General features: G+C 39.0%; 2 protein-coding genes across 3 annotated transcripts in view; both read left to right on the top strand.

Moving 5' to 3' along the window:
• The window catches only part of kif1aa (kinesin family member 1Aa), a 57,243-nt gene extending 44,393 nt beyond the window's left edge, over positions 1 to 12,850 (top strand). The window contains exons 41-51 of the mRNA XM_008277560.1: positions 4,500 to 4,614; positions 4,733 to 4,866; positions 4,980 to 5,041; positions 5,128 to 5,273; positions 6,329 to 6,517; positions 7,156 to 7,227; positions 7,339 to 7,460; positions 7,682 to 7,822; positions 8,566 to 8,758; positions 8,848 to 8,966; positions 9,859 to 12,850. Coding sequence (XP_008275782.1) covers positions 4,500 to 4,614; positions 4,733 to 4,866; positions 4,980 to 5,041; positions 5,128 to 5,273; positions 6,329 to 6,517; positions 7,156 to 7,227; positions 7,339 to 7,460; positions 7,682 to 7,822; positions 8,566 to 8,758; positions 8,848 to 8,966; positions 9,859 to 9,901 — 1,336 coding nt within the window. The 3' untranslated portion in view covers positions 9,902 to 12,850. The remainder of the gene's footprint in view (positions 1 to 4,499; positions 4,615 to 4,732; positions 4,867 to 4,979; positions 5,042 to 5,127; positions 5,274 to 6,328; positions 6,518 to 7,155; positions 7,228 to 7,338; positions 7,461 to 7,681; positions 7,823 to 8,565; positions 8,759 to 8,847; positions 8,967 to 9,858) is intronic.
• Positions 12,851 to 13,691: 841 nt separating this feature from the next.
• scly (selenocysteine lyase) lies at positions 13,692 to 21,694 on the top strand. Of its 2 annotated transcripts, none has more exons than XM_008277557.1 (13): positions 13,692 to 13,776; positions 15,324 to 15,422; positions 15,585 to 15,694; positions 15,883 to 15,983; positions 16,112 to 16,289; positions 16,413 to 16,540; positions 17,235 to 17,390; positions 17,469 to 17,575; positions 17,705 to 17,741; positions 20,750 to 20,833; positions 20,936 to 21,035; positions 21,206 to 21,281; positions 21,381 to 21,694. In XM_008277557.1, exons 2-13 carry the CDS (start codon positions 15,331 to 15,333, stop codon positions 21,532 to 21,534), a joined length of 1,323 nt encoding a protein of 440 aa, XP_008275779.1. In that variant the 5' UTR covers positions 13,692 to 13,776; positions 15,324 to 15,330; the 3' UTR covers positions 21,535 to 21,694. The 2 variants fall into 2 exon arrangements, with proteins under 2 accessions (XP_008275779.1, XP_008275781.1); XM_008277559.1 differs by lacking the exon at positions 13,692 to 13,776 and adding an exon at positions 13,943 to 14,186.
• The last annotated feature ends 658 nt before the right edge of the window (positions 21,695 to 22,352 follow it).

Below are 22,352 nucleotides of genomic sequence, written 5' to 3'. Positions count from 1 at the left end.
TCAGCAACGTCATTCAGATCAGTTAAAATTTTGCTTTAGACTAGTCAAAAAAGGAAATGACTCCCACTTGCTTTAGCTACTGATAACTACAGATATCTGCAAACCATTCTGGGCAGTCAAAACTCTAATTCTAGATATCTGTAGCTACATTCTGATTAGGCAGAATTCCAGTTTCAGATGTTTCGATAGTCACTGTGACAAGTTCAAACTAAATTTTTCGAGATCTTAAAAGGACAATGTAGATATTTTGAATTGAGGGGGATTAAAGAGATCTTGAATTAGAAATATGACTAGTCATAATTAAACTGTAGATATCTGAATTTGAAATTACAACTAGTCATAATTGTACACATTTGCAACACAAATCCACTCTGAAATGTGAACACAGCCTATTCTATACTAACATCATGCAAAAATCAAAACGTTTTTACAAACAAGACAGATACTAGAGAGACTTTCTGTCACTATTACAGACAAAAACACATTCTGGCTTTTTTAATGTATCAAATAATTGGCTTTGGTACCATTTTTTTCATCATGTTGAATTGTGAACTGTTTAGTATTGTTCAGCAGACTGCCAGTAGAGGGCAGCAGGTTTCTTATAATACTTGTGGCCCCATAATGAGAATTTGTGTTTTGGCAGCCACTGAAATATAATGCAGATGGCATGTTTTTCCAGTAATCAAGTAATTACTGGCATAAAAGACCATCAACATCTGAAATCACTTATCACCACTTCATAACCTCACCACTGTGTGGTAGCACAATAACTACTAGGTGGCAGCGTGTCTTCAGTGTATTCACATGTATATGGATAAACATCACTGTAGATTTTCTATAAATGTTCATTGACTAAAATTGTTATTATTAGATAGATTAGATTAGATTAGATTAGATTAGATATAACTTTATTGATCCCTTTTGGTGGGGTACCTCAGGGAAATTGCTGATTATTGTTTATTATGACCTGTAGTAGTTTTTATTCATGTTAAAAAAAAAATATATATATTTTTGTTATTTTTTTTTAATTTAACTTATGCTTTTTCTGACTCTTTGTTTTTGGCTCATTCCTTAATCCCTCTGCTTTCCCAGCAACTTTCCAAAAAGTCTAACAACACCATCTCCCAGTCTTGGGTTTACTGCGTCCCAGTGCAAAGCAACCGAACACTCCTCGCAGCACTAACCAGTCTCCCTGCTGGATCAGCCTGTCCTTGACCATGATGATTGGGTTTTGTTTATCCTGTTGTGGCCTTACTGGCTAAGAGATTAGTTTAAAGGCTCAGCAGCAGGTCAGGCTGTGGTCCAGTAAGGTCTCTGCTCAGTCTTGCAGAAACTAACATTAAGGTATATATGGATGCTAACATTTTTCTCCCTCCAGTCCACTAACGGAATGTTGTTTTTTTTGCTTTTGCAGACAGTTTCTTGATTCGGACATGCCTAGGTATATTATTTGCCTCTCTTTTCGTGCTCTTAAGTTACACAAACACCTCATCTTTCTAACGTCCTGTACACCCTGTCATTCCTAGTCGGCCTCTAGTGATTTTGTTCTCTTCTCTCCTACTCTGTCATCGCTGTCAACCATTCATCTGTGCCTCTTTGTTACTCCCCCTCATGAGAAGTGAGGGATGTGGTTCTGCATGTCCCTGGTTCTCTTGCTGTGCTGGATGTGTGTTTGAGCTATTGTATTGTCAGGCTATGGTTGATGATGGACAGGGTCTGCATGGCTCTGCTTTGCTTCATGTGGACTGTCCTTGGCTGTGTCTCTGCTGGAGGTGTCGTGGGGCCAGTATCAAACTCTGTTTCAGCTTCAGCAGTTGCTGCAGTACCCTATAATCCGGATTTTAGAAAGTGTCGGGTAGAAACAGGCAATTGTAAAATGCTGCCGACATGTTTGAAAAGTCTTGTTTCTCTGTCTTTGTCCTCTTTGTTTACAGATGCCAGTGCAGATAAAAGAAATAAAATGTAAAAAAGTTGCATCCAATCTGGTTAACCCTCTGAACCCCAAAATGCACCAGCAAGTTTGAAGGGCTTGTTATTTTTTTTTAAAAATGCCAATATTTGAGTATTTATTAGAGCCAGTAACTATAAAACAGAAAGAATCTGCAAATTTTTAATTTTCAACTGATAGTCATTAAACTACTCACATGGTGTGCAGTTTGGTTTGGAAAGCTGACCAAATCTAACCTTAAAATCCAAATATTTCATCCAAATAATGTTGTTCTACGTGTCTCTATTAAGTTAATTCAGGGACTACTCGACTGAACTGCAGGCTGTTCACAAAGAATAAATTGGAGACAAGTATGGAAATAAATAAAAAGTGTGAGTACTGAAATATCTATAGCACGTGGAACCCCTTTTTTTCAGTATTGGAACACCTGTGGGCACAAAAATGTACAGGTTGATTCCACATTTTTTAAATTTTTTGTAGAACAATTAAAAGAAATTGCACTATTTTTTCTTTTTTTTCTTTATAATTCATGCCATTGTAACTTTGTTATACAGTACAAACTACGTCTGACAATGGTTTCTTTTTATATAAAAGTAGGGGACTTTATATTCCAGTAAAAAGAGTCCACAGGTGGTAAAAATGTGATAGGAGCAAAAAAACGCCCCAAAACTGCTTGAGATTCAGAGGGTTAAATAGCTATGAATCGCAGTGGTTGAACTGAAAGGTTTCATGATGAGGAAGGTGTGTTGGTGTGAATTGCCAGTAGAGGGTGATAGTAATCCATTACTATAACAAAATTTGAAACAACAAAGGCAAAAGAGATGTATTTTGTCTTGAGCTGAAAAAAATGGTAATTTTCTCAGCTCTGTTCTTTGCTCTGTTTATTATTTTCATTTTCTTGACCTTAACAGTGAATCAATATTTTAAATCCATGGATATAATTTTGTTAGTTACCTCTAATCCCAAGAGTCGACGTATTTCCCAGCACAGCTACAAAACATTAACAGGAACACTAGTCACTCACGATTACTCAAGTGCTGTAATATGGATCACATCATTTACTGTACCCAATCTGGCACGATATTCAAATGCAGCAATTAAAATGTAATCCAGTGAACCATTACCTCACCAGTAGCACTTTACCCAGGATTGCTGCGATGTTGTGAATATTTTTAAATCTTGCTTGTACGTTGGTGAAACTCTGCCAAACACCAGAAACAAATGGCTCCTCACATGTTGGGCCAGCAGCATGACTTCAATGCTGGCTCCCACATTTTTAGGAGGTAGTAAAACGCAGAGAGGCACATGTTGGTGCAGTGCGAAGAGGAAATTGCTTCCTTTTAGTATAAGCTAACAAGTTTCTACTACTGGGAAAGAAGTGTGCATGTGTGCAAATGTGAAGTGTGAAATTGTGTGTGTGTTAATGAACTTGCTAATTACTTACAAATGAAAAGAAAGGGCATCTCAACACTGAATTCTCACATAGCAGCAGTGAACTCTCTTTGCTGCAGAAGCAGCTCAGTGCATGTTTGCTTTCTTCTGGGTGACACATTGTTCACTTTCCCACAAGGTCACTTCAGTCCAAAGCCAGTGGGCCCAACATCTGAACCTCATGAAGAGTCCATTCAGCCTGTTTTTATGGCTTACAGAAACATTAGTTTCCTTTTACAATTCTTGCTTGGATTATCTATTTTAGATTTAAGGCCGCACCGGGCTGCAGGCCAGAATCATAACTGGTTTCAGTGTGTGATTATTCCCCCTTGGGGGACATGGAAAAAAATTGTGTACGTTATTGTATGGAGTAAATCATCAGCATAACAGAAAGCAGCATTGTTTAGCTTGAAGAATGGTCATGCACTGTTATTTGACCTTTTCAATGATTGAGCAGGGTTGCATCAAATAGAGCCACAGGATTTCTCAACGCTTTCTGATGGGTGAGCTGCACTATCTACGGCAGTGTTTACAAAATGAGATATCTGTGTGTGAAAAAGACAAACACCATCCCAGCCACACAAGCGCTCAACCACAACATACTTCCTGACTCTCACTTTCTATTCTTTTGCTGATTTCTTCTTTCTCACCAGCATTTCCTTGGAAGTTGACCATAGGTATTTCACTGCCCTGTCCCTCATTTTGAATGGCTGTCTCTCATCCTTTCATCCTTCCCTTCATTTTTTTCTGTACTAACAGTCATCTCAGCTCTCTGCTTTTCTGTGAGCATCAAGTCAGTCAGCCTGTTGCATGCAAAATGATGGCATTACTACTTTTGTTTCATTGAGAACTACAGAAATACTTCATGCAATGTGTAAATATTGTACAATGTCTGTTCTCAGTGTATCAAATCAAATGTTATTGCATATTTTTCTGCATAAAAATTCTTTGTATCAAAGACATTTGAGATTTATCCTATTTTTTATGTTTACATTTACAGGATATACTTTAGCATGGGTTTAGCTCTGGCAGCTAATTTGATGTTTTGTTTAAAGTGTTTGAATTCTGACAGCTGATTCAGTTTTTTTTTTCTAACACATTGTTCCTTGGACTACCGCAGGACTTTCTACCGCTTCGAGGCTGCTTGGGATAGCTCCATGCACAACTCTCTGCTACTAAACCGAGTCACCCCGTATGGGGAGAAGATCTACATGACCCTCTCAGCCTACTTGGAGGTACAGTACAGTGCCTGCATTCATAAGAGGCAGAAATAGCTCTTACAGTATCAGAGGTGATGTGTGAGTTACTCTGGAGGAAAAATGTTGGAAATCCCTACTCTTTTATCAATTGCAGATGGAGAACTGCACACAGCCTGCAGTCATAACCAAAGATATCTGCATGGTGTTTTACTCTCGAGACACAAAGCTCTCAGCTTCCCGTTCAATCCGCAACCTGTTTGGTACTGGAAGCCTCAGAGCTGCAGATGGGTAAGTTTGAAATTTCTGAATATGAATGTACTATATTCTGCCATGATTTCTCTGTTAATGTATTTACAGTTATAGCTTGGTTGTCAGTTATATATTATATTATCTTTCCCTAGAAATCGTGTAACGGGAGTTTATGAGGTTAGCTTATGTCACCTGGCAGATGCAGGTAGTCCAGGTAAGAGTAAAGAAACACGATCATTTCTCAGCCTCAGCATTGCTTTGCCCAGCAGCATTTCTAATTCTGTACCTGTCCCACATCAGGAATGCAGAGGAGACGCAGGCGGGTGCTGGACACCTCTGTGGCCTACGTCCGAGGGGAGGAGAACCTGGCTGGATGGAGACCACGTAGTGACAGCCTCATCTTGGACCACCAGTGGGAGCTGGAGAAACTTAGCCTCCTCCAAGATGTGAGGGTCAAATGTTACTTTATATTGACACCTAAAGGCACATGCCACTGGTCCTTATTTACTGAACCTGTATGTAGCCAAATATAATCAGGTATTTAATGAAATTTGTCTTAAAATCTTTAAATGCAGATCTCATCATGTGTCTACAGTGATCCTGGTGATTGGACTCAGTCTAAATTTACATCCCCCTCAGTATTTAGAAGATATGCATTTTGCTCCCCAATCAAAACCGGGAAGAAGCACAGTACTTTTATTTTGAAAAAATTCTATAATTCTATCTTTTAAAAAAGTCTAAAACCATAGTATAATGTATTCAACATACAATATGAAATCTATTCACTTAAACTAATGTGTTTTTTCTGGGTGCGTTCACAAGAGGGCAAATTGTATGTACCTGTGGTTATTCGGTGGTGACCAGTCTTTGTCATAAATATGTTCAAGTAAAAAGTAATTTATTACTTTATAGAGTAGTTACTAGGATTAGTGCAAAACCATAAAATATGCAATGTGAATAAACAAAATATACTATATACCAGAAATAATATTTCTTGATTAAAACAGCAGGAATGGGTGACAATGGTAAAATGGTTTCACAAATAAGTAAAAGTGGACATCACTGTCACAGCAGTGATAAAAAAAAACACAGCCAAACTGATGGATGTAGGTGCATGTAAAGGAAAAATAAGACAGGATCCAGAATTGACCCTTGAGGATCTCCACAGGTCAGAGGAGCACAGGATGCACTTCTTTACCTTTAGTTGCAAATAACTTGCAGTCAGAAAAATCTCAAGAAAAACATCCAAAAGCTATATATTACCAGATATCCCAGCTCGCTTCCTTTAACTTTCTAATAAAGTATTATGATTTATGGCATTGAAAGCAGAACAGAGAGCCATCTCTTTGCTGTGCCTCTGATGGAAACCAGATTGCAATTTGTCAAATAACAGTTTTCCTCTACTATTTCCAAAAGTTGCTTGCTGTCAGCTTTTTGTAAGTTTAGGCCGGGGACATTGCCTCTTGTCAATGACTGTGATGTTTCCCCTCCATTCTCTTAGGTGGAGAAAACCAAACATTACCTCCTGCTGAGGGAGAAACTAGAGTCCACCCTGCTTATGGGCCAGGAGGCCCTTCAGTCCTGTGTCACTGAGGAGCTGAGTGAGTCTCCTCAGCCCGCTGAGCCCGACCAGGAGGTCAGCTCCAGCTCTGAAATCACCACTGAGAGGCAGAGGGAGCTCGCTGCCAAGGTCAGCCATCATAACTTTGTGAAAATGTCATTTCATGTTTGACTTGAGCAGAGTTTGTCCTGTTCATAATATTTCCAGGCAGTTTGTTGGCTGCAACGCAAAGTGGAGGCAGACACCGGAGATTATATACTCAAAGGTTTTATTCCAATAAATAAATATCTTAAGTTAGAATAAACACCTATGAGAGCATAGTGAGCTCCAGCAGTAGGAGAGGGGTGACAATTAACCTAATTCGAGACAAACTGAGCTTCACCTGGAAAGCAGATGAGGGTCGACAGCAGCAGCAGAGTGTTAAAAGTCAGCAGTCAAGTTATCAGTTATCAGATACACATATCAGTTTGTGCGCAGTCTGTAATGGTTATGGACAGGGTAGTCTGTTGAAGTACTACACACTCTGTGATACTATGTCCATTGTTTTGCCTTCATTTAACATCGATTCTCTTGCAAATCGGCATCATATCAGTTTGTATTTAAATCAGCTGAGCAGAACAGTCGCTATCAACTACATAAATATATGGAACCCATTGGTAAATAGTCAAGAACAGCAGAAGCAAATGCAAAAAAAAAGACTTCTTTACTGATCTTTTTGACTTTATATACAAACATGTTAAGCTCTTATTTTTTTCTCTCTCACGCAGTGTTTGCGGCTCCTCACTCACTCCTTCAACAGAGAATACAGCCATGTGTGTGTCAGCGCCAGTGAAAGCAAGGTAGAGCTTTCAAAAGACTCTGATTTAAACATATACATGAAGAAAATATGATTATTGATTGTTTATAGGTTCTGCACAGCTGATGCATCTGTGTATTTGGGTGTGTTACAGATCTCTGAGATGTCTGTCACAGTGCTGAGAGACTCCACTTCAATCTCTGCTTTGAACACAATCACACCCTCCTCCACATGTCCGTCATTGGTGGAGGGTTGCTATAGCAACACTGAACTCAGGTCAGTCCTAAGACAGTCTTGGTAGCCATAATAACCTTTGTTGTGTGTGTAGTAGCCAAATGCCCTTTATTGCAGATTTTGTGTTGATTGTTACAGCTTTTGAATGAAATGTGAGATGACATGATGGATGCTGAGGAATTGCATAGAACTTTGGTTCCTAAATTTTGTAGAAAGCTGTTTAATTACTGTATCTAAAAGCCTCTTCTTTTTATTTACAACAGACCACCAGCACCTCGCTCTCGTGCTGTCAGTCCTGGTCCTGACACACAGCAGGATGCTGAGGCCAAGAAGTCTAATGGAGCCTCTGATACCAAACCTCGAACCCGCAAATTTGTCCCCGATATCCAGGAGATTAGAGTCAGGTGAGTCTAAAGCAATCACTGGCATGACAACTTTCTTGGTTCCACATTGAATTTCCCTTCTTGGGATGAATAAAGTATTTTTCATTTCATTTTCATTTCATGTGTTAACTCTCTGCACACCAAACCCAGGTTCCATATAAGCCTAAAATTGGGATCAGAATCTCTTTATCAACCACATTTTCTTCCAAAATTCTCCAAAAATTAACACCAAATACTATATAAAAAATGAGATGCTGTACAATTGAAAAGCCATGACTGACTCAGCTGCAACCACCAGAGACTATTCAGGTGAACTGCAGGCTGTGTTTAAACAGAGGACTGAGGCGAGACTGAGAGGAAAATAAAACCTACTTTATCAATAAAATAAAAACAGCATGATTAACAACCGGTGTATAGAGGAGTAGGTTGTCAGCAAGTTGTTTGTGGTTTGTAGAGGCTATAAAAATGTAAACAGTTAAAAATGTACAACATATGAGGCCCTCTTATTTTTCCACTATTGGTAACATCTGTGGGCACTTGAGAAAACTGTGCACATGTTCATTCTAGCATTTTGTCAATTACAAATATCCTAACAAATTCAGCTTTTATTTTTTTCTTCATGGTCATGCTTGTGCTGTTTCCAAGGGGGGAAAGACTTTATATTGCAATGAAAAATGACACTACAGTGACTAAAAATGTGTCAGGAGCAAAAGGAGACAATGTTTGGAGTTTCAGTGGTTTAATATTTCATCTCTGTTGTTCAGCCCAATCGTGTCAAAGAAAGGTTACATACATTTCTTGGAGCCACACACCAACGGATGGGTGAAGCGCTACGTGGTTGTGCGGCGGCCGTACGTCTATATCTACAACACAGAGAGAGACACCGTGGAACGAGCTATTCTCAATCTCTCCTCTGCCCAGGTGGAGTACAGTGAGGACCAGCAGGCAATGCTGAAGGTTGGTCATCACTCAAACTCCTCCAAATTCCTTTTTGTTGTTCTTACATTAAAGTGTGCTGTAATAAGCTTTCGTGGCTCTCTCAACAGACCCCCAACACATTTGCGGTGTGTACAGAACATCGTGGAATACTGCTTCAAGCAACCAATGACAAAGAGATGCATGACTGGCTATATGCGTTTAATCCTCTCCTTGCTGGAACTATTAGGTAAGCCATCTCACTGGCAAAACTACTTTCATAAACCTCTTATCAGACATACACTGCTTTTTATTAATTTGACGACATCTGAATGTGTTGGCTTCATGTTGAAATGAATGCCATGATAACTTTTCTATAAAAGTCCCAACAGCAATCCTACTAGTTCAGTAATAGTTTCATAGTAACATTTCTGTATTATTTTCAAAATCAGACAAGTCTAAACCATACCTAGTCATGCCAGTGGATATGCATGCACAAGCAACATACTTGAAATTGTGGGAATCGATTTGGGGAAGGATTTGTCGACATTTAGGGACCAATAATGGTCTGAAAACATTTCCTGCCAAAGTCACTAAACACCTCATTCCCTTCTCATTCTGTTACAAACTGAAATGTCCACAAGGTTTGTTGCTTCTAGCTGTTTTTAGGTGTCTTTCCTCTGAGTTTATCAAAAACTTGCAACACTAAAGAACGTCCACATTTATGCACAGCAGCAGTGACTTCATGCATAACTTATAATTACAAACTATTCCTGACATGGAGACAGGTTTAAATAGGGTCTAAGTCACACTGTGTACTTTTCTTTACCTCGTACAGGTGAGCTATCACAAACAGAGTCTGTTCAAAATGCAGTATTATGCATTATACATCATTTGATGTTCTTTCAGTCGTGTGTAAATGACAAATATTGCATGCAATATCTCTGTCACTGTGGTGGGTATGTATGAAGAAGCATTAAAACTAGCCAATGTCTAAGTGACAGAATGCTGTCACTTTAACAGATTCATTAATCAAACAATGTTAAGTATCCATTGTCTGAAAAAGGCTATAGGTGTAAGTAAAACAAACTCAAATAGAAAATGTTGTGTATTCAATATTCTTTTTCTCGCCTGCCTCTCAGGTCAAAGCTGTCACGAAGACGAGCCGGACAGATGAGGATGTGAAACAAGACTCTCATCAAAGAATGCAGAGACTAAGATGTACATAGATCCTTGTCTTTATCCCTTTCCTTGTGCTGAGCCCCATCCTCACCGCCACAGTCACCAACAACCATCTCCCCCCCCTGTACGTCCTCAGTTTATCATGAGTGTTCTCAGCACCTAAAGCGCCCATTTCGTGTCAGGCCTTTGCTGTGGTGTGAGTCTTTTTTTAAAAACCCGTCACTGTACTGTACTGGGGTTTATTCATAGCTGGACAACTGAAGAAAACGGAGGGAGTAGCAACAGTTTCTTATCTCAGATTACATGGTAATGTACTGTAGTTGTTGTCAGTGACACATCAAGCCTTATACATTTATTCCTTAAAAAATGCAGTGACATGTATCTTTACCTAAAGCTGCCATGTCTGCGAGGATTACATTGCTACATTTGCATCAGTAAATAGAAAAACATGCAGATTTTTCCTCTACTCTGCAGCTATATATACAGTGTCTGAACTGGTTTTTGCATACAACATACAGCTAGAAAATACACGCTAAGATTTAAAAAAAAAAAAAGACAGTTGAGCGTCTCTCTCTTTAGAATATTTCTCTCTTCTCTCTGGTCCATGAATCCTGACAATGAGTAATCTGCCTCCTCTTCCTGAAACTTCTTAGAAACTTTAGCGCACACACAGCCTGGCGAGGGAATGGCAAATCATCATAAACTTCATGTTCTTGTGGCAATTTGGTAAATCCATGTCGTTTTAGCTACCTGTAGGAGCACTGAGAGTATCTACATTCATAAGTAATCAAATACCATTGTTACATTAATTCTCCCAGTTTAATCTCATTCTCTACCTGAATTTCATTTGTTTTAAAATGTGATATATTTAGATATTTAACAGTTTTATTATTTATTTCTGCATGTATTTATTTACAAAGACATTTATATTTCTAAAGTAGTAGTACAGTGCAATTTCTGCACACTGCACTTTTTAATGAGTTCCTTAAATGTTTGAACAAAACAACCTTGTCCCCCTCGCAGTTAACGCTATTGAAACAATTTAATGACTTGATGGTAAACATTGGCCAGTTCCTTTGTGCTGAAGACTACTTGAATAATAGTATCCCCTTTAAGATTAGAATAGTCGCACCTTTGACCCAACTAACATACATCTAAAAAAGGTTAGTACATTGTTAGGTAGAGAACGTTAAGGTCTGTCCTTCCTCAGCTGCACAAAGCTACCTTGTGAAGTCAAACTGTTCCTCACAGTACAGAATATGAAGCTGGTTTTCTGAATAATATGTATATTGATTACATGTAGTGCCTCTCTTTTCAGTCATACTGTAACGTATGCCTCTGCACCAGTTGCTTTGAAACTACATCCTTCATGCTGCTATAATATGTGTTCTGGAAGTGTCTGCTGATCATATCATCACTTTCCTGCTTTTCATCGTCACCACTTGCATATTCAGAAAAAAAGGTCTCATTCATGGTAATGTTATATATCTGATATGGTAATCAGATGTCAGAAAGGATGGAATTTCCACAACACAGAGCATGCTTAATGTTAATACAATGAAGAATCTCCTTTAGTGGATTATTTGATATTTAACTACAAAACTATACTCTTGTTCATTTTTTTGTGTAATTTCAACTAGTATTTGATGGAAATTTTAATGTGCATTTTGTCCAAACCAACTATGAGTCTAAAACCTGTTCAAAATCATCTACAGATAGAGCTTGTGAGTTGTTGTGGGAAGTTGGATGTATGAGTACCCCTCAGGTCAGCCAGCCTAGAGAGCACGCTCAGTGATATATCCATACAAAGACAGCATCTCAAGGCTTTAAACCTTCATGAAAGACTGCAAAAATATCATTTATTTTGTTTCCAATGACAGCAAATTTTAGCAGGGAGTTGAAGTGTAACACCAGTTTAGTAATTCATACAATACCCTACACTATTACCAAGCATGTTTCTTGAGATGTTTAGGTATTCTGTGTGTTGTGGACATATATTGAAGTGATCTAGTCAAAACTACGTGTGTACAACTGAAATCAAACACTCACAAGTCTGTTAACATTTTTTGTTTGTTTCGGATCAAAATCTTCCGTCAGACTTTCTTGGCCGAGACATTTTACGTTTTATCCAGCTATAGTATCATCGTCATTACTGAGGGAACACCTTGCTGTACTGTACTTTACACCGTCTCAAACACTTGTGTCTCATCTCATTTCATTTAAAATAGTCAAAAAGATACATGTGCTCCAGTCTGGTCTCTATGTTGAGATTGTTGCTCTTGTTTTCATTGGGCCTTTTTAATGTGCATCACATTCGAGCCAACCAAATTTTTGTTGGTGCAGTCACACAGAAGCTTCACACTGAATGTATATTAATATTTGAAAATACTTATTCTGCTGAAATGGTTGTGTTGACGTGTCTTCTGGATCCTGGTTCCTTACTGATTGTAGGTAGTTTTACTATCGATGAACCATATAGAGGTTGTGGGACAAACCTGTAGTAATCTGTCCACTTATGTATGGGAGGATGATGGTTTACTATGGCCCAGTAAGGCATTGCATCTTGTACAGAGTAATGCTGTAGGTTACCTTACTGTCACACTTCCACTCTTTTTTCAGTGTCTACCTTCACTGTCATGCTCTAACAGCCGTCACGAAATCTACTTTTTCTAAATCCTCCCCTTTGAAGGAACATCATTTACATTGTGCTTCCACGTCTAATCTTTTTCTTTATTTTCGCACCTTTACCTTTACTTTCTTCAAGTGATTTTGCATTGTATATAAACATGATTGCTGTGAACAGTGTATTATAAAGTTGCACCCATTTACAAAAACTTAAATGGGCAGTAGTTCAAGTCGGTGTCTCTGAGTGTTGGAGTTTAGCGTCAAATGTTTGTGTACACTAAACACATTGTCATATATTAAATAAACATGGAAATTATGCAACACAAAGAAATGGGCTCCTCTTCTTTTTTATGTACACTGTGCTGTGAGGTGACTTACCCAAACAAAAGGGGACAGAAGGGTAAATAATGCCTTCATGTGTGTTGAATCAGCAGGTATATTATTAAGAGAGAAAATTTGATCTACAGGGGAAAAAAAAACATATCTGAAAGGAATACAGAATACCTGAGAGCCTTACTGCATTGTTTTCCATTTTATTCAGAATTGTCTCCTGGAGACTTGATTTTATTTTGTCCTTTGCATAAATAAAGTTATTTCCAGGAATTCTCTGAGCTCTGACCAAATATTATATGTATATATAACCTGGTATACATAATAACTTTTAATTTAGTAGACTGTTATATAAAAACTAATTGAAAAATCACGTATTTTACATATTTCAAGCTTCATCTCTGTATTGCAATCTGACCTTCTGGCTGTTGCAATGACAGCAGAATCAAAAGTTGCCATGTCAGCAAGAACCTGTTTTCAGACAGATTTTAATGCATTTCTATTTATCTAAATTTATCTAAAGCTTAATTTCCTCGATTCTAACTTACACTATCTTTCATACTCTTCGACATGGTAAATATCCTGACATTTGCAGATTTTGAAACTGAGAATTTCAGCCTGTAGATACCTATAACTCATACTAACCCAAGTAGTTAAACCTCTTAAACTCTGAATAGTGTTTACATTTACGAATTATTCATTTTTATTGTAGTTAGTAAAGATGAATATGATGACACTTGACTCTAACTGTATAAATATCTTTGGCCGTTTTGTGTGATGAAATCTCAAACTGTAGTTTTCCCTTTAAGAGATCTGGCAACCCTGTAAATGAGCAGCGCATCACCCTTAACTACACTAGCTAGCTGATGATTGACACAGACAGTAGTAAATCCATTCAGGACGTCTTCCCATCACTTTACAAGGTTAGACACAAAGCCAGGACTTTAAAGCTGCTCTGTTATACAGGCAGAGAGTTTATCTAACTGAGTTTCAGAGGCTCGTGGATGAAAGAACAACAGTTACATGTCATCTTGTTAGCAAACGTTAGTTAGCCAGCGTAGCTAGCTTTAGCTAAAGTAAACAAATGTTAACTACAGTACGTTAGCGTTAGCTGGCAAAATATTAGCTCGAACAGTGATGAGACCATGAGAGGGATTGTTTTAATGTGCCTGTCGGTACTTTTCTTGTGTTCTGAATTATATTACGTGTCAGTAACCAGGAAGTTATTCGTAAATCCTTGTCACGCCTGCTGCTGTTAGCGTGGATGTGAGTTTAGCTGACGGGGTTGATTAAGGAGAGGAAACTATGAGCATGTTAGCGCTAAATGTTGGCTGTAAGTGTTTTTTAAATGTCTATGAAGTGCAAACATAGCTTTTAATTTATTATTGAAATAGGTATACAGTAGCCGACACTGCTTTTGCCAATCACTGTTTTGCCTTTAGTTACACCTGCTACAACTGTTTAGTAATGTGGGATTGTTTTATAGCTCTCAAAAGCACATCATAAAACACATTGCTCCACATATGAGTTGCTGTAATTGTCACAAGGAGTTTATTGATGTATTTTAGTGGAGTAACTAATGCAGTGATTATAATGAATTTAGGTGAGGAAAGCAATAAAATCAATTCTAAAGTCAACGAACACAAAGCCCCATCAACCACCGTTTCAGATGAACCTAAACACATTGTGAACTAATAGCATTACCAGAACATTAATAACACATTTTTCCTCAGTCTGTCTGAATAGAGTCACACACATTACAGGTGAGAGATTAGATTAAAGATTGAATGTTTTTGAACTTTGCACTTATTTATGGTAGTTATAGATTTCAGGGAGGATGCAGGTGATACAACTTCCTAACACATATAACCTATTAAAGTCCAGAGGTTACACATTTATTAAAATGAATGAATTTATCATTAACATGTCACCAATACGCTTGCTCGCTTGCAGTTTGATTCAGAGTTATTGATTTTAAAATACAAGTTTTTTTGCACCAAACTAGTGAACACCACATTCAAAGACTACTGCAGATTAGTGGAGGATAGATTAAAGATTGTTATTCTAAACAACTCTTGTCTTTATATAGAACTAAGACCCTGTTTATAACTTACCTGTTGCTCATCTGTTCATAAATGCTTCATAAGTTGTTCATGAACAGGATATGGCCAATATTTGCTTCAGACAATTTTTTTGAAGGGTAATTGGGGATGTGGTCAAATTATCAACCTGGCAATACAAATGCTGTTTTTCTTAATGATTTCAACTGAAAATCTGCTTTTTGCATAATGCAAACCTCATGAATCAAAAAGTTAACAGATATGAGTTTTTTTTTTTGTTTTTTTTTTAGCAATGTAGTGTTTATGTAGTCTTTGATTAAAATCCAGTGACCTCAGATTGTACTAGTATTTGTACTTATTATTTCAGACTGTAATTTGTCAACATAGTCATAATACATGTTTCTCTTTAGGACTATTATGGCTGACAAATCTGATGGCATCGGCCTGGTAAAGGGTCACACCTTCACTGACCATACCTTTCATCACTATTCAGAAATGAATGTAGACAGGTAAGAAGGTTCAAATTGAGGTATTAGTTGGATATCAGATGTCCTAAGTGAATGCAATATTGGCTGATTAATAGCCACTTTTTTATTGCTCTTAATGTTTTGGTAATACATTAAGTACATGAAGGTTTGAAATGTGGTGAGAAGTTTCTTTAAATAATGCAGGATCTACATGGATTGCAATGCTACCACCCCTCTGGAGCCAGAAGTGATTCAGGCCATTTCTGAAGCCCTTCAGGATGCCTGGGGAAACCCTAGTAGCAACTATATAGCAGGTGAAGGAAGTATAAATCCTGATATTTTTAATTGGAATGGAAAGTAAGCTGTAGCTGCAGATTCAACTCCTGTTCCTCTTAGCTTTCTCTGAGTGCTGAATAAAAGGGTTTCATTGCTTCAATGGCACAATCTTCAACAAACAATGGTACATCTCCTGTTTAATAAAATAAATCATTTGTGTTTCTAGGTGCCAAGGCCAAGGCTATTATTAATCAGTCCAGAGAGAACGTTGCAAGAATGGTTGGAGGTAAAGCAGAGGACATTGTTTTCACATCAGGAGGGACAGAGGTAACTTAGGCTTTGTTTGGTTTTGAATGGTTCCAAATGTCGTGTGATCCTGAAAAGAACTTTTGTATAGAATGACATAGTTTTATGTGTACAATTGTGCTTTTTATAGCGTACAAATCTTATTTCAGGCCAATAACCTGGTGCTGCACACTGCTGTGGAGCACTTTAGGAAAAGCAGCAGGGCTGCGGAACAACGTGAAGGACACCAGAACGGATGCACTGGCCGACCTCACATTATCACCTCTAATGTGGAACATGACTCAGTCAAACTTGTCGCTGAGCGCTTACAGATGGATGGAAAGGCAGGTAGGAGACCATCCCTTACAGCTTTTATTCATTTACACGATGAGACAAAGATATCATTTATTGGACACATTGTGGTTTTATGTTTCTTACATTCACTCCCTTTCTCAACTTGTTTTGCCACAGATGTGACATTTGTGCCCGTGTCTAAGGTGACAGCCCGGGTAGAGGTGGATGATGTCATTGCTGCAGTACGTCCCAACACTTGTCTCATCTCTGTAATGTTGGCCAACAATGAGACAGGAGTCATCATGGTAAGAGGAGATACAGGCTTTTTCTGTGTTCATCTGATTTATTTTTTTGCTTTACTAATGATATAGAAACTAAATTTTTGTTATCTCTGAATTGAACAGTGCACCAGTTTTCAAAGGACTAATTTTTGCTGATGAAAGAGAGTCTAGGAAGTCATCTACTGCTTTATCAATCATTTACAGCTAATACAGATGGAGGAGAAATAAAAGGAAAAACTAACATGAAGTGTCTTAGCAAGGTTTCATCCTTTTGTGTTCAATTGGGCTGACATCTGGTGATTGTGAAGGCCATAACATGTGATTCAAATTACTGTCATACTCATCAAACCGTTGATCTATTGTTCTCTGTGGATCATCCTGGAAGAAACCACTCCCCTCAGAATAGAATTGTTTCATCATCTGGATAAAGGTGATCACCCAGAACAACTGTGTAATGATTTGCAGTGATCCTTGCCTCTAAAGGGGGAACAAGAGGACCCGAGTCATGTCAAAAATGCCCCCCACAGCATAAAGGATAGTGAAGGGATCAAGGGTTCATGTTTTGCCTTTATTTTGTCACCCATCTGTATATCTTACCAATGCGCTGTAAATCAAATATGAATTCCAAGGTAAAAACCAAAGAACCTGGCTTTGTATCCTGCACTTTGTACAGTATAGTCTATGATCCCTGTGTGCTTAAACAGTTTCCTCTTGTCAGCCAGTGCGAGAGATCTGCCAAAGAATAAAATCTCTCAATAAGCGGCCTGAGCGGCTCAGGATCCTGCTCCACACTGATGCTGCCCAGGCTCTGGGGAAAATCCGAGTGGATGCCAGCGAACTAGGAGTGGATTACCTCACCATAGTGGGACACAAGGTCAGGAATCTACTGTGTAGAATATCTTCAGGGCAGTCGGCAGTGAGATGTTACCAAGAGGTTTTGTTGTATTTCTAGTTCTACGCCCCTCGAATTGGTGCTTTGTACGTGAACGGTCCCGGAACAACGACGCCGCTGCATCCGATGCTGTTTGGAGGAGGTCAGGAGAGGAACTTCAGACCAGGGTAATGTTCTACACTCTGTCACCCACAGAGCTGTTAGTAAAATACAGAGTAAACATCAAACAGTGGGCATTGTCAGAGAACTTCAGATCTAAAATTAAGGTTTAAGTTTCTCTTCCTCTTATGTTACAGCACTGAAAACACGCCAATGATTGCCGGTCTGGGAAAGGTATGTTTCTTACCCAACATACAATATGTGTCAATGAAAATGTCACAGAAAAATTTTATTTTTTATTTTAATTTTTAGATTTTCACTTTCCTTATTTATTTGTTAAACATTCAAGTAGAGAAATCTAAGTATAAAATTTAGTCAAGATCCTCTTTAGACATTTTTTAAAGAGTAAATGGGGAGGTGGTCTAATTCATAACCTGCAAACCAAGATGTTGTTGTTAATAGTGATTTAAACCATACTATAAAGCTTGGTAAATTATTTATGAACCTATGATAAAGTCATTAATTACACTTTATAAATCCTTTATACTGTTTGCCCTAAAGGGATCCAAAGCTTTTATTTTACCCAGTGCACTGTTTAAACTCAAAAAAAATAAATAAATATGATTAATGGTATGTCGTTTGTTATTTTCCAGTTACATATTTTCCATCTTGCTTTTTTATGGTTTTCAACTTACTGCCCTCATGTAAGTCAGTACACATCAGAATTTTCTCCATTACATTATTATGAAACCATGATGGACGCACTGAAGCCCTGCAATAAGTGTTACATTTACAAAGCAGATAAGGTTTACCGTTAAGCCAATTGAAAATCATTGAGATTTTTAACCTGTAACTTGGGATGTTACTGAATGTAGACTGAGAAGCATTCAGTAGTTAGTTGAATAGTTCTTCATTTAAAAAATAATTTTGCTTTTCCAGTCACATGATGCGGTGATGTGTTTTAGCTCAATGTTTTGCGATACGTTACTTACCACAGAATCTTTATTGATTAAGTTATTAAACATTGTACAACAAATACATTCCCAAGCACTTAAATTATAAACACTGTGCTAATACTGAGCACAGCCTCCCTTTGCTCTAAAATCAAACACATGGTGTCATGGGTTCTACAAAACACTGAAAACAATCCTTTGAGAGTCTGCTTCATGTTGACATGATTGTATCACTTTTTTAAAATTTTTAAAATTTTTTTACATTTTTCAGCTGCGCATTCGTTCTGCAAATCTGCTACATTGCAGATTGCTCTGTTGAAATCAGATCTGGTGACTGGGGAGACCAATGAATAATAATAATAATAATAATAATACATTTTATTTAAAAGGCGCCTTTCTGGTCACTCAAGGACACCTTACAAAAGATAAAAGAAACAACAATAAAATACACAATAATACAGTGTACAACAATAAGAAATTCATCAGTCAGTGCAATTGTCACAGCAGGGAATAAGCAATTTTGAACAGGTGTGTTTTGAGTTGGGATTTGAAATGAGAGAGTGAGTCAATGTTTCTGAGAGAGGGTGGTAGTGAGTTCCAGAGGTGGGGAGCAGAGCGGCTAAATGCTCTGCTCCCCATGGTGGTGAGACGGGCGGAGGGGACAGACAGGTGTAGGGAGGAAGAGGATCTGAGGGAGCGGGAGGGAATGGGAACATGGAGGAGGTTAGACAGATATGGGGGGGCGAGGTTGTGAATTGCCTTGAAGGTTACTAGGACGATTTTGTACTGAATGCAGAACTGAACCAGGAGCCAGTGGAGCTGTTGGAGGACAGGGGTGATGTGGTGGATAGAGACAGTTCTTGTGATGATGCGGGCAGTTGAGTTCTGGACCAGTTGAAGTTTGTGGAGTGATTTGTGAGGAAGGCCAAAGAGGAGAGAGTTGCAGTAATCCAGACGGGAGGTGACGAGACTGTGGACCAGGATGGCGGCAGTGTGGGGGGTGAGGGAGGGGCGGAGGCGATTGATGCTTCGTAGGTGGAAGTAGGCAGACCGGGTAATGTTATTGATGTGAGACTGAAAGGAAAGAGTACCGTCAAGGATGAGCTCATTGTCATGTTCATGAGAGGAGTTTTGCCTTGTGACATGGTGAACAGACGATGGTGAACTTTGGCCATAAAGGGATGCACAGTGTGGGCAACAACATTTCACGAAGCTGTGTCTTTCAAATCTTGATTGACTGGTATTAGAGAGCCAGTATTCTGCATTTTTTGTCTTATCCCTTTCCTTCAGTGTTTTATGTCGGTGTTTGTGTAAAACCCAGTGTTCATGCCAGATAATAGTTTAAATTGAGTGTTTCAGACTGAGGGTGAAAAGAGGTTCTGCAGCCTGATAGAGTATGAGGAAAATAACGTGTTTTTTAACATTAAAGCAACTAAGCATATTTTAGTAGATCCAAAAGAATAAAATCATATATAATTTACAATAACATTATAAATTAGTGTCAATGGGCTCTTTAAGGGGCCCAAAGAAAGCAAACATGCCTCACATCATCAGACCACCAGCAGCAGTCTGGGCTGTTGACTCAAAAGAGGTTGGGTCAGTTGATTCATGCCGTTTACTTTAAACTCTGAGCCGACCACCTGCAGCCTAAGCTGAGGCTCATGGCTACGTTTTTCCGTTTTCAGCTCTTCAGTATTGATGAACGTGTGCCTGCTGCTGCCTCAGATTTCTGCTGTTGGCTGACAGCAGTGGAACCAAGTGTGGTCCTCTGCTGATGTAGCCCATCCACCATGAGGCTCGACATTTTGCGAGTCTGAGATGCTTTTCTGCTCGACAATGTTGCAAAGAGTGGTTTTCTGATTTACTTAAGCCTTTCTGACAGCTCCATCCACTCCTCTCTCGTCAAGAAGGCATTTTGATCCACAGAACCGCTGGATGTTTTTTTTTTTTTTTGTTATTCACAGTATTCTGAGAAAACTCTTGTGTTTGAAAACCCCTTGGAGATCAGCAGCTTCACAAATACTCAAATCAGACCATCTGGCACCAACAATTATACCACAGGCACTGAGATTACAATTTTGTTGTTGATTCTGATAGTTGATATGGATCCGTATCTGCAGGGTGTAATGCATCGCACTGGTGTTTGGGTAATTGCTTAAATAAGCAGGTGTCGAGAGGTTCTTAATAAAATACTGGATGAGTGCACCAAATAGTTTATTCAGACACAGAACCAGTCATATTGTGCTGCTTTTATAGGTATTTATACATTTATATGTGTTTGTGTGTTAGGCAGCAGAACTGGTGACATCCAATCTATCAGATTATGAGAGTCACATGCAAAGTACTAAACTGTACTTGGAAGAACGACTGCAGGTGAGTTCAGTTTTCAGACAGACTTTTGAATATAAAAAAATAAAAAAAATCAACATTGTAAGGGATGATGTTATTAGCTGACTAAGCACATTTCCTTTTCAGGCCATCTTCACAGACAAGATCCGCTTCAACAGCCATTACCCCGGCTCTGATATCCTCCCTAACACATGTAACGTGTCCATCCTGGGCCCAACATTACAAGGTGATGTCATGACTCTTCTGCCTCTGTCTTATGTCTGTTTTGACCTGCCAGTCCAAACAGTGTCCTCTAACCCTACACCAATGTTTGTCAGAGAGAGTTCATGACCTGCACGGGGCTATTTGTACGCTACAAAGGCTTTGAATGATTAATCCCTCTCTCTCCTGCTTTAGGCTGGAGGGTATTGTCCAACTGTAGGAGGCTGCTGGCCAGCGTTGGTGCCGCCTGCCACTCAGACAGTGGAAACCGGTAAAAGATTCCCTCTTTTCACCTGTTGTTCTTTTTTCCTCACACGACATTGTTCGCAGTTACGTAACTCCCATGCTCTACGCTGTACGTGTCCATCAGGCCTTCCCATATCCTTCTGAGCTGTGGCGTCCCCTCAGAGGTGGCAGCTAATGCTTTGAGGTTGAGCGTGGGCAGGGGGACGACCAAAGCAGATGTGGATGCAGTCGTGGAGGACCTGAGGGAAACCGTGCAGCTGCTGGAAGAAATGAACTGACGACTTTCATTTGCACGAAGTAAAGTCATCCTGTGGGTCAAATAAGGATGTACAGAACAAAACATGCACCATCTGTGTTTATTCTCATATGAACCGATCATGTAAAATGGATGAAAATTTTAATATAAATAATAAAGGAGAAGAACTTGAAGTGACCTGAGGGGATGATGTTATAGAGACATGAATGTACTCAGCTTCCATCACGTCATGCGAGTAGCCCATCAGCTAATTGAAGACGGGGGGACATGTATTATGAGTGTTATTGACATAAAATATGTATATACGCTTTTATGATTTTCTCTAATCAGCCATGAAATATTTTACGTCGATCCAAATATTCCTCATGTATCAGCTGTTCAGTCACCTGCACTCTGATCAATCTTTAAAATAGTTGTAAAAAATAACACTCATTGTAATCCACCATGCCTTGGCTCTGACTTCTCCCATTACTTAAGTTTCCGTGCTGCTTCAGCTCCCTCATCTCCAGTGAAGCGTTGGTGCATGTGCCAGCATATGGTCACTGCCACACAAAGAGCAAGCAGGAGGCCGCGAGTGCTGCGCCTCCACCCGTCTTTCATTACCTTTCTATCTGGCTGGCTCTGACCCCCTCCTCTCTCCCCAGCAGCCATGCAGGCCAGCTGGCTGCCGCTCGGGTGTCGCTTTCCTGGCTCAGGAGGAGGCAGTGAGTGCATGAGTTTTTTTTTTTTGTTTTTTTTTATTGGTTATTGTATGGGGGTTTTGTACATGTGAGAGTGTAATGGTAGCTTGCTGGGATGCAAAGAGCTCCAGGGAGCACGTTCTGTGTGTGCCATAACCCA

Source organism: Stegastes partitus, unplaced genomic scaffold (assembly GCF_000690725.1).
Source record: "Stegastes partitus isolate 25-593 unplaced genomic scaffold, Stegastes_partitus-1.0.2 Scaffold100, whole genome shotgun sequence".
NCBI classification, from domain to species: domain Eukaryota; kingdom Metazoa; phylum Chordata; class Actinopteri; family Pomacentridae; genus Stegastes; species Stegastes partitus.
The sequence above is the reverse complement of the archived record's forward strand: the minus strand, read 5'-3'. Positions and strand labels throughout refer to the sequence as shown.

What these genes read in the sequence shown, in the direction of transcription:
- scly (XM_008277557.1), top strand. Translation starts at nt 15,331, where the DNA reads ATGGCTGACAAATCTGATGGCATCGGCCTGGTAAAGGGTCACACCTTC. An exon ending in TCAGAAATGAATGTAGACAG is followed by an intron (nt 15,423 to 15,584) that starts GTAAGAAGGTTC and finishes TAAATAATGCAG; the next exon opens with GATCTACATGGATTGCAATG. An exon ending in ATGAGACAGGAGTCATCATG is followed by an intron (nt 16,541 to 17,234) that starts GTAAGAGGAGAT and finishes TCCTCTTGTCAG; the next exon opens with CCAGTGCGAGAGATCTGCCA.